Genomic DNA, 10148 nt, shown 5'->3' with positions numbered 1-10148 from the left:
ATCTCTGAATAGGGAATGTCAAATGAAGCATTATCTTATAAGCAGTGAAAGACCCTTCTATGCACTAATCTCATTATTTGCAGGCAGGATAATCTACTTATACCCACAGCCTCACCATGATGATGGAAAGCTGGAGCACAGATTACATTCAGAATTGGCAGTCAATTTGAGAAATCATCCTCACCTGCTGGAGTGGTTGTGAGCCATGTTATTTCAGCTTCAGAACACCTACATTTCATGTAATATAATTTTCTGAGCGTGTCAAGTATTCTGTGCCATCTGTTTTATGTCATTATGATGCATAATCTAAGCATGTTAAAGGTTTCTTAAGAGTCTTTTACCTGCTATCAGAGTCTGAAGCAATTTCTTTTCTTCCTCCAAATCGTATTTGACACTGCAAGAAACAAGAGTTTATGAAACTTTACGAAATTTTTGTTACACCAGACAAATTCAATTTTCTGAACTTCTTCCATATAAGAATCAAAGTCATAACAAAAAAAAAGGAAGCAGCACAAAATAAAGCGTTGACAAATACAGCCTGCAACCAAAAAGTGCCCTACAGCATCATGTGTCACTAATGGGCTACTCTTGCAGATCAAATATATCCTTGCTAGTCAGAGCAACACACCTGCAGGTCCTTCAGTAAAGTGAAAATTGAGTGGAAATTACTACTTTTGGGCTTTAAATGCACACCCACAAAACCAAACATTGCTCCTATTCAGCCCAGTGCTACAATTACAGAAGAATTGTTCTTTCTAAAACATATCATTGGGTTACTCCTGAGGCATTTTTTTTCCTCCCAAGCTCTCCTAAATTGAACACAGTGCATGAAATTCTACTTGCTGAACTTCATGTTGATGCAAAATACAGACATAAATAAATCAATCATATCTTTACATGTATTTTAACCATTGACTAAAAAACCAGTGCAAAGAAAAAAAGCTTTTACTCTAAAATGTTCACCAAGTTAGCCTTTGCAGTACACTGCATTTTAGTTCAGTCTTATCAGTATTACAAATATATATGTTCACAGCATATATTCTATAGTATTATATACACTTAAAGTATATATAGTACAAGTATAATCTGTCAAGAACAAGAATTTTAAACGAATACTGCACAATAGTTGTTTGTCAGCAGAAAAAAAAATCTGTAGTACTATGTGAAAGCCAAGATTTCTTCTCTGTCTCCTTTTCTTCTTATTCCTCCTCCTTGTTAAAGAGGAGGAAAAGAGCAAAGACAGTTCCTGCCAATTCTGAGTAAGGATACTCCAGAAATGTGTACTGGATTTCTCACCTGTTTAACTGCATCCAGCAGGCGTTCTAGAAGAAACTGTCTTTTAGTGTCATTGTTCTGTGAACCTGAAATTCAACCAAATTATATCATTTTAAAATAAATAGGCTTTTCAAAATATGTTTGGGCCAACATAAGGGCTCTGAAAACTTTCTGCCCATGCCAATTATTCCATTCAATTAACTAATGTATTTTCTCTAAGTAAAATGACACAGTATAAACTCTGTTTGGAGGTTTCAAGTAGCCTTTCTATAAATGCTGTTACACATATATACATTATGCTGCTATAACAGGAATATTGTTTCAAATATCACCTGGAGTCTTATTTGAGTAAGATTTTGGTTTCATGATATAACATACATTGCAGCAATACCAAACACAGTAAAATTGTGCAAGCAGATGCACAGTTTGCCCCAAGCTTCTCAGCACAACCCATCACCTCTGGGGCCACATTGCAAGCCTAAAACTAATCTAGTTAAAGGTTTGAGGGGTTTTTGGGGGGGTTGGATTGGGTGCATGATGGAGCTCAAACAACCACACATTTTCACTCATCCTGGGACAACTACCAGCTTAGCAGCACAAGAAAAAGTAAGGAAAATGAGAAAGAGACAACAGGAATATCTTCTAACTGTCAAACAAACTCACTGCAGAAGGAGCTTTAAGTCAGGTGAATATTGTAACTGTTCCAATAAATCCCTTAAAGTTTAGCTACCAGCAGAGTTCTTTCTGATTAACACTTATAAAATCTAGTTTCTTACTATACAAGCAACTATGCAAGACAGTCTTTAACTTCTCAAGCATTTCACCAACAAATAGCATAACACTTTGCTTGCTGGAATATCCTTTATGAAATCTCATGAATATATGTAAAATTTATTCTTTAATTAACCTGTATTACCTCTATAATTTTTTTATGCTGAGCTTAAGTTCAAAATATCTATCAGAAACCTCTGTGAAGCCTCTGGGATTAGAGACATTATTATCCTTTCTCTCTCAAAGAACAAGCAATCAATATATGTGTAGACTGAAAGCCAATTATCAAAACTCTACATGAGCAAGTTCCTCCAGACACTGAAAATCAAACACCACACAATGAGCCCTCTAGTACAGAGAGATGACATCAAAGATACGTGTCTCTTCCTCTTGCCATCTGACACTGTGAGGTCTAAATCCCAGAATTTCCTATCTTCACAATGCCATTCAGAACAGTTTGCTCCTGAACCAGGACAGGACAGAATTTGTCCTCCTGAAATGGTTCTATCTTTGTTTAAATATATATACTCATATAATATATTAATATATAGTACTAATATAGTGTCTGGATATATATTCATATTAATTTGTCTATAAATACATTCATATAACTCATAGTCCATGTATATTCATTAAATATGGGATTAGGAGAAGAAAACCCCCACCATGTGCCAGAAGAAAGAAAACAGAGAGAACATGCAAACTTAGCTGCTCAGTAACTAAGCTCCATAATGCTGATTTAGCTGATTGAAGTGTGTTTTCAAGAAGTTATACTTCCAGTTTTGAACTGTGACTCAAAGGGGGCAGGCATGTGATGTGTGAGGTTCGGGTCTGTTAGTCAAGCACTCCAGGACACACAAACAAAGTTCAGAGCCAGCAAAGGACTCCAGGACAAACCCCATACCAACCAGCTTTTAACTTCCTAACAACTATGCCAGTTATGCCACTGCAGAGATAAAGGTAAATTCATAAAATCCCTACCATTCCACCTTGTGCTTCTTCAGAGATTATAATTTATTAAACTATATTCAGTGTTTTTAGCACACACACATTGCCAGAGATGGAGATGCACACATGTCTCTGCATCTGTGTGCCTTACAAGAAATCACAGAACTGTGAAATAAGGAAAACAATCCCAACTTTCAGTACAACCCCTCGTGTGCAGTGACATTGAACATACACAAACCTATAGATTTTTTTTCAAAACTCATTACTTTTCCATCTTAGGCTACCCACATACTTGCAAGAACAGCCATAACACAACTTTTTGTAATTAATAATTTCATTACCTGAAAAACATCTTTAAAAATAAAATATTGGTATGTGGGCTAAGTTTGACTTCCAAATGCAGTACATGTTAGTTTTTAAGTTCACATCTCTTTGGACCCTTTGTATCTATTTGGTAACATAGAAATGGTTTGCAGCTAGATTCCAAACTGTGAGCAATATAAAAAAAAAATGTATAAATACAGAAAACCTACAGTTGCTCACTATACTAATTGATGTTCTAAACCACTAAAGCCTGTGATACTAAACAGCCCTAAATCTACGCAGACTGAATGCAACGTGCATTTTGTCTTTTTCTTAGTTACAAATTTGCACTAATAACAATCCTGATGACGTGATTACATCCAATAATTTCACAAGCACTTCAGATCAACTCCACCACTAACAGGGCTATAAAGTCTATACTGAGGGATGGGCAAGGTTTCTCTTCAATGCACATCTTAAATTCTTCTACTGCTGTATTTAACAGAAATTCTGCAGATAGAAGAAAAAGAATATTTACAAAGTCTAACATTATTTTTTTAAACTGAAAGATTAAGTTGTGTGGATTTTTGAACACAGGATATAATTTTCTTTGTAATAAGCCTGGAAAATGTAGTACTATTTAGCAATGTTTTTGTTTCAGGTGGAAGGTAAAAATAAATCTGTACTAACTCTAAGATTTTACTCTTTCAGGTCTTCATTTTCTAAACTAAGTCTTCAGGAAACAAAAAAGGCGTATTTTCAGACAAGAGCAGCAATTAAGTGTGATTAACTCCAGCTGATTTAAAGACTAAGTATATTCCAAACTGACCAAAATACCCTGCTCCTGATTCAGAACAGTGGTAAAAACTGCAGTAACACGCACACAAATACAAAACAGAGAATACACAAAAAGAGCATTACTCCAAAAAAAGGCTGTATGTGGACTATTGCAACAAGAAAGGAAATTCCTGCATGAGTCTAAAAATAATTGTGAAAACATAAGCATAAGGTTGCAAAAGCTACGAAACTCAAAGAGACTCCTCCCACCAACATCTACTCAGTCAGAATGGGTTTAAAATAGGCTCAGGTGCTGCACCTGCCTCTGTGACCCTCCTCATTTTCTGCTGTTCAAGGTCATCTTTCCTGTTTTTGAAACAAACTTCTCTCCGTGCCCTGACACAAACATCCACACCCACAGCAGCAGGGAACCGACACCTGAATAAAGGAAAGCAGGATTTTCATCCAGTCTTTATAGCTGAGGCACCACAGCAGCATATAAGTTCAAAAAATAAGTCTCAGCTTGCCCTTAAACACTACTTGCATTTAAGTCTTGCATGCAAAATTTCAGACTGCAATCCCTTTTACTTGCTCTAGTACAGGTTCTGAGGGTAAAAGTTTAAGATAAAACAAACACAGACTTAATTTAAATGCTACTTTTAAGTTTTCTGAAACTGTTGGCAAACAAATAACAACACTTCTAATTCTTGACCAGCACATAAATCTAGTTTCCTTGTGTCACTTCCCTTTAAAGTTCAGCCTATTCAGCACTTGCACAATAAAATATGAGTATGCAATTAATAAGTTGCATTAGTAATATTTAAGTAATGCTTAAATAAACAGGAAGTTACCTTCACATCCACTAGAAATGCACAGTAGCTAAAAAAATAAACATTAAAATTAATTATAGCCGTTAGGAAAAGAGGCTCTTCTATCTCTATTTTAAGAACAGCTCTCTTACTTTCCAAAGGGCTAAAACTGCCCAAGGAAATAAGTGCAGACAGTGCTGTTACAGCCACTAAAAAAGGGACATGGTTAAAACTGATGTTAACATCAGCTATCTCCTTTATCCGAAACAAGCATGACAGTGATAGATATTTCTTTGTTCTGAACTGTTTCATCTGTGTTATTCTGGAAAAATTCTGTACGGTATTGTATAACAGTAATGTTTGGCAAAGTGCAACATCAGTGGGGTTTTTTGTTATCTTACTGTCTAATCAAAACTGTTGGCAAAGTCATAGAAGTCTTGGCAGGGGCTGTGCTTGGATAGGTCACCATATAATTGAAGTACTGGTGTTAATGTCACCTTAGGCATTATTCTGTTTTAAGTAATTAAATGTTTTCTCCTCATAAACCTGCATCTCTTCATTGTCTTGAAAAAAAAAGAAAAGAGAGTAAAGGTATTAAAAATAGTTACATGATGAAGCTTTAGGCCACGAGAGGTGCTACTTTGCCTTTTGGGTCACAGAATCCAAACAGAGCTTCTAAAGGTGAGTCTCCTAGGAAGATTTAGGCTCTGATTTGCACAAATTTGCTCAGGGGTAGTCCCAGCCTGAATTCACCATTGAAGAGCTGAGGTTTTCCATATGAAAAGTATGACTCTTACAAATTTCATAATTAGGATTTAGTCTATACTGAGTCAAGATCTGAAACATTTGAGAAACTTTCTTTTTTCATGGTCTGAAAGATTTCCCTGTTACTTGCACTTTTCACAAGGCTAATTAACAGGTTTCCCAAAAATAATCTCTTTTGTTGCCTCATTTCTTCCATAAAAAACCCTCCTGTTTTCTTCTTGCCACAAAATTGAGAACAAAACAGAGAAAAATACAACTGAAGCAGTTTTTTTTATTATTCCAATTTCAGAAATTACCGCAATGTAGTATTTAGTTCTTCAACTTAACTCTTTGATATTTTCCTACAGCCTTACAGGCAACAAATCTCACCACATATTAACTCAGGGTGGGGAATAAACAAAGCAACCTCATTTTCAGGTGTAGACTGTTGACTGCAACTTCTATTAGTGAAGCTGTATTAGGACAGCCATACAAGTATTTACTAAAGCACTTCCCTTCTTAAGAAGACCCAAACAAACCACTGCCAATGTGCTTTAATACATATCAAGTAACTACCCCTTATCCTTTACATTTATAGGAAAAATCTATTAAAATTTCTTTCTCCATCCTAACTCTTCATGCTGACCCATTCGAGAGGCTCTACTTGCTCCAGTCCTGCAGTTTATGGGTCACAGTTCTCTTTTAAGAATTTCCAGTGACAAACACCTCAAACCCTTGGGATTTAGCACGACCCCCACGCCGCTTCCCCCGAACACGGAGGGCACAAATTCCCACATCCAGACCCGACACATCCTCGCCGGGACTGAGCTGGAGACAGGCACAGCACACCCCCAACACCAGAAGGCACCACTTTCTCCACTGGTCATGGTCATGCTTCTCTCACCTCTCCCACCGACCGCTTGATACTGGGTTCACGCTTTTAATTTTTTATTATTCCCATTTCTCTTCGTCATGTATTTTCTCGGGAATATCTCCCGTGATTTTGCACAGCTGAGGCAACACCGAGCCCAACATCGCTCGTGCTGTGGAGCCAGTAAAGCCACGCTCAAGGGCAGCACTTAGGGTTTAAAACGAGGTTAAAACGCCACTTCGGGGGGACTTGGGGGGAGCCGGAACAAGGAGCGGGGTGTGGTGATGAGAGACCGAAGCGCTCGGTGCCTCAGCACGGGGAGACCGGGGGAGGGGGGACCGGGGCAGGGCCACGCCTGGCCGGGGACCCCCGAACTGAGCCCTCCCCGGGGGCGGAGGGCCCGGCCCGGCCCACTCACCGCTCATGGTGCTCGCGGGGCTCCGTCCGCCGGGGCCGCCGCTCTCCGCTCAGCCACGGCCGGGCCGGCAGCGACCGCCCGCCCCGGAACCCGCCCGCGCCCCGGAAGGTAAACACGGCCCGGCGTGTGGGGAGCGCAGCCAGCCCGGGGACCCTCACGGTGTCCTCGGGGCCCTCAGGGTGTCCCCCGGGCCCTCACGGTGTCCATCGGCTCGGAGCCCTTCGCCGAGCCCCACCGCAACCCCACAGACCGCGGCAGCCCCGCCCGCCCGGGCTGAGCCACTCTGTGGGGCGGGAAGGGACACCGGGCAGAGGATGGGGGAGAGAAGGGGAGATAAACTGTCCTGTGCTTGGAGGGGGACTGTGCGAGGTGAAAGCTCGGAAATTGTCATTAAAAAAAAAAAAAAAAAAGTACAAAAACTGCGAAACAGAAAATATAATAATATGTGGTCCAACACGCAGAACATAGTGGCAATAATCAAAAGAACAGATTTTGTGGTATAACTAGAACAGTAGCTGGTAATGGAAATGGAGTTTCACAGCCAGTCTGAGGTTTTTTACCAAGCCACGGTCACTGCAAGCACCTTCTTCCACTGGGCATGTTAATGTTTCCCTTTGAAGTGTGTGTCTGTTCTCTAAAGGCAGTAAAAGCTGTCCTGTGTAAGAGCTTTCAGGAATTAAAAAGTCCAAAATAAATTTGATAGCTCTCTATCTAGGCCTGTTTCAGAGTTTTTGGCTCTGTATGCCCAGACCTATGCAGCTAAATCCCAACCGGCCCAAGCTTTGTGTCAGCCTCCTAAAGCTGTTCGAAATGGTATCGTTCATAGATTTTGTGCAATAATTTACTAGTCCTAAAGTATTTTGATTTGTTATTTGTGCAAGAAACTGAAATATAAGGTTAGCTATCAATAAAGAAGATTGTTGGGTTGGCATTTTTTTCTGTTGTTGCAGTTTTCCAGGAATAAAAGTGACCTAATATTAGGAAAATAACTTTAATGTTTGAAAGACAAGGGGACAAAAGTGTATTCCTAATATTAGGCCACACAGTAGTCTAGCATGACTCTTGGTAATCACCAATCTTTGTAAATATGATAAAGGTAGGTATCGTAGAGGCTATTTGAACTTATTCTTTACAACCCTGAGGATATATAGTGGGTCTTTATTTCTGCCTTTTGGAACGTTCCTTGTGTCCCATCAAGTAATTTTTGGCACAAGATCTGAGTTTAACATAAAGCATATATTTGCACACTTGTTTATTGATGGGTTTGTATTGTAGATACAATCTTTAAGGTCAGAAAAGGCTGTCCTATGTAAGGGCTTTCAAAAATTAAAAATTCCAGTAACTAGTTTGTAGAAATACTTGACTAGAGAAATACTAGCATTAGAAATAATATGACAACATTAATGAAAGCTCAGTGGAAGATCTATAAGGACAATATACTACTTCCTCCACTGACTGCAAGTATTAAGATTAATCACTATACTGGAATAACTCATTTATTATTACACAGTAAAAATATACTACTCTCATAGTCATCCAACACCCAGAACATAGTTGCAATAATCAAAAGATTTTGTGGTAACTAGAACAGTCGCTCGTTCTTCAGTAGCTGGTAATGGAAATGAAGTCTCACAGCCAGTCTGAGGTTTCACCAAGCCACAGTCACTGCAAGTGCATTCTTCCACTGAATACATTAATGTTTCACTTTGAAGTGCGTGTCTAATTTCTTCTGTATTCACACTGCTGTCAGTATTAGCCTTGAGAACATTATTCAGCTCCACAGAGGAGTCTGTAAATATATGGAAGTTAATTTAGAAGATACATCATGCTATATCAAACATACAGTTATTAAAGATCCAAATTTCATTGTGTTCCAGCTATCTTCTAGCCTTAGTGAAAGTTTTAAGAAATAGTGAAAGTTTTAAGATGTAGTTATATATGATGATCTTTTGTTCTGTGAAAATATAACTGCTATTCTTCAAGCACTGAAGTAATCAAACACATATTTTCTAATAAGTTATTATTTATTGTGTGAAAACTCACAAATATAGTATTTGTAAAATGTAAAAATAAATTTTTTTAATTGAATGTCACAAAAAATATACTACATAGGCTTCTCATACACTGCAATACTAAATTATAAGATGAAAAGCTAATATTGAATGTGTATCCTCTACCTGTGTAGAATTCCTGTTGCATTCAACGAGAAGAGCCCTTAAAAAGATTTTTTGCTATTGAGGGTTCATAAATGATTTCTCAAACACCAGTAAGTAAGCCAGGTATAAATATACAACCATACAATCCTGGCAGGGTCTGGAACCAACAAAGAGAGATTCCTGCTTTTGCAAGTCACCATCTGGATATTTTATTGCCTAATAACTTTGGAGACTATTTGAGGAAGACAAAACAATCCAACAAAGTAAATCACCCCAATCTGGAACATAAATGATATGCAAAATTTGTACATGGTAAGAGAGCTAAAATGTACAGTGATCTCCGATTATTTATAAAGAATCTTATTTATTCACCTGTGTTTTCCAGTTTTTCTTTTAATTGCTTGAGGCGCTTCCTTTTAAACAGGACCAATAAGGTGAGCAGAGTGAGCATTAAAATTACTCCCAAACCCAAACAAATCCAAAGAATTCCACTTGAATCGGTACCTTATGAAATAAAAGAGATGCGTTAAATTAATCATTAACAATCACTAATGTACAGTAAACATGTCCAGCGCATAAAAGCTCAGTGTCAAATACGACCCAGGACTGCCCAGCACAGCCACAGGACTTTCAGCAAAGCACTTACGCTGCTCACAGGAGTTCTCACACGAAGGCGGTGGCGAACTGGAACATCGGAGATGACAAGGCGTACAAGAGAGCAGCAAATGATCAAAGTATTCATTTTGGGGGCAGGGTGCCATCAGGGGCAGTAATTATGGAAGTGCAAAGCCACAGAAGTTGTAAAAGAGTGAGGATCATCTAGGACTTCTCAGTTCTCAGTTTGAGCAACTCGAAGAGCAGCTAGCAATAATGGACTTCCATCACAGCCCCATGACATAGTATCACGTTACAGAGAAAGGATTTAACTCTGAGGTCCCCAAGGAATTACTGTTCCTTTTTTGGCAATTCACAATTGTAGAAAAACTGAGCAGCTGCACCAATTTTGTCTGAAACAGAAAATACTTATTTATAGAAGGCATTTCTTGGACAGGTGCTAAACATTACAAACCCTAAGA

At 38.6% G+C, this 10148-nt stretch overlaps 2 protein-coding genes across 5 annotated transcripts in view; both read right to left on the bottom strand.

Annotated features, from left to right (window-relative positions):
• The window catches only part of SNX29 (sorting nexin 29), a 94701-nt gene extending 87711 nt beyond the window's left edge, over positions 1–6990 (bottom strand). For 3 of the 4 annotated variants that reach the window (XM_027885447.1, XM_027885450.1, XM_027885449.1), the window contains exons 1-3: positions 6917–6990; positions 1297–1361; positions 342–394 (exon numbers count right to left, since the gene is read on the bottom strand). In XM_027885447.1, the coding sequence (XP_027741248.1) occupies positions 342–394; positions 1297–1361; positions 6917–6923 (125 nt within the window). In that variant the 5' untranslated portion in view covers positions 6924–6990. The remainder of the gene's footprint in view (positions 1–341; positions 395–1296; positions 1362–6916) is intronic. The other variant, XM_027885448.1, reaches the window with a different exon arrangement.
• Positions 6991–8133: 1143 nt separating this feature from the next.
• LOC114058279 (tumor necrosis factor receptor superfamily member 17-like) lies at positions 8134–10136 on the bottom strand. Its single transcript, XM_027885474.1, has 3 exons — positions 9719–10136; positions 9445–9576; positions 8134–8705 (listed from the first exon to the last, which is right to left on the bottom strand). Exons 1-3 carry the CDS (start codon positions 9831–9833, stop codon positions 8449–8451), a joined length of 504 nt encoding a protein of 167 aa, XP_027741275.1. The 5' UTR covers positions 9834–10136; the 3' UTR covers positions 8134–8448.
• Between the last annotated feature and the right edge of the window lie 12 nt (positions 10137–10148).

This window comes from Empidonax traillii, unplaced genomic scaffold (genome assembly GCF_003031625.1).
Source record: "Empidonax traillii isolate 1590-97213 ecotype Southwest subspecies unplaced genomic scaffold, ASM303162v1 scaffold166:size2381449, whole genome shotgun sequence".
Lineage (NCBI taxonomy): Eukaryota > Metazoa > Chordata > Aves > Passeriformes > Tyrannidae > Empidonax > Empidonax traillii.
This window is presented reverse-complemented; position numbering and strand designations above follow the sequence as displayed.

What these genes read in the sequence shown, in the direction of transcription:
- LOC114058279 (XM_027885474.1), bottom strand. Translation starts at nt 9,833, where the DNA reads ATGGCACCCTGCCCCCAAAATGAATACTTTGATCATTTGCTGCTCTCT. An exon ending in TGAGAACTCCTGTGAGCAGC is followed by an intron (nt 9,577 to 9,718) that starts GTAAGTGCTTTG and finishes TTATTTCATAAG; the next exon opens with GTACCGATTCAAGTGGAATT. An exon ending in AGAAAAACTGGAAAACACAG is followed by an intron (nt 8,706 to 9,444) that starts GTGAATAAATAA and finishes ATATATTTACAG; the next exon opens with ACTCCTCTGTGGAGCTGAAT.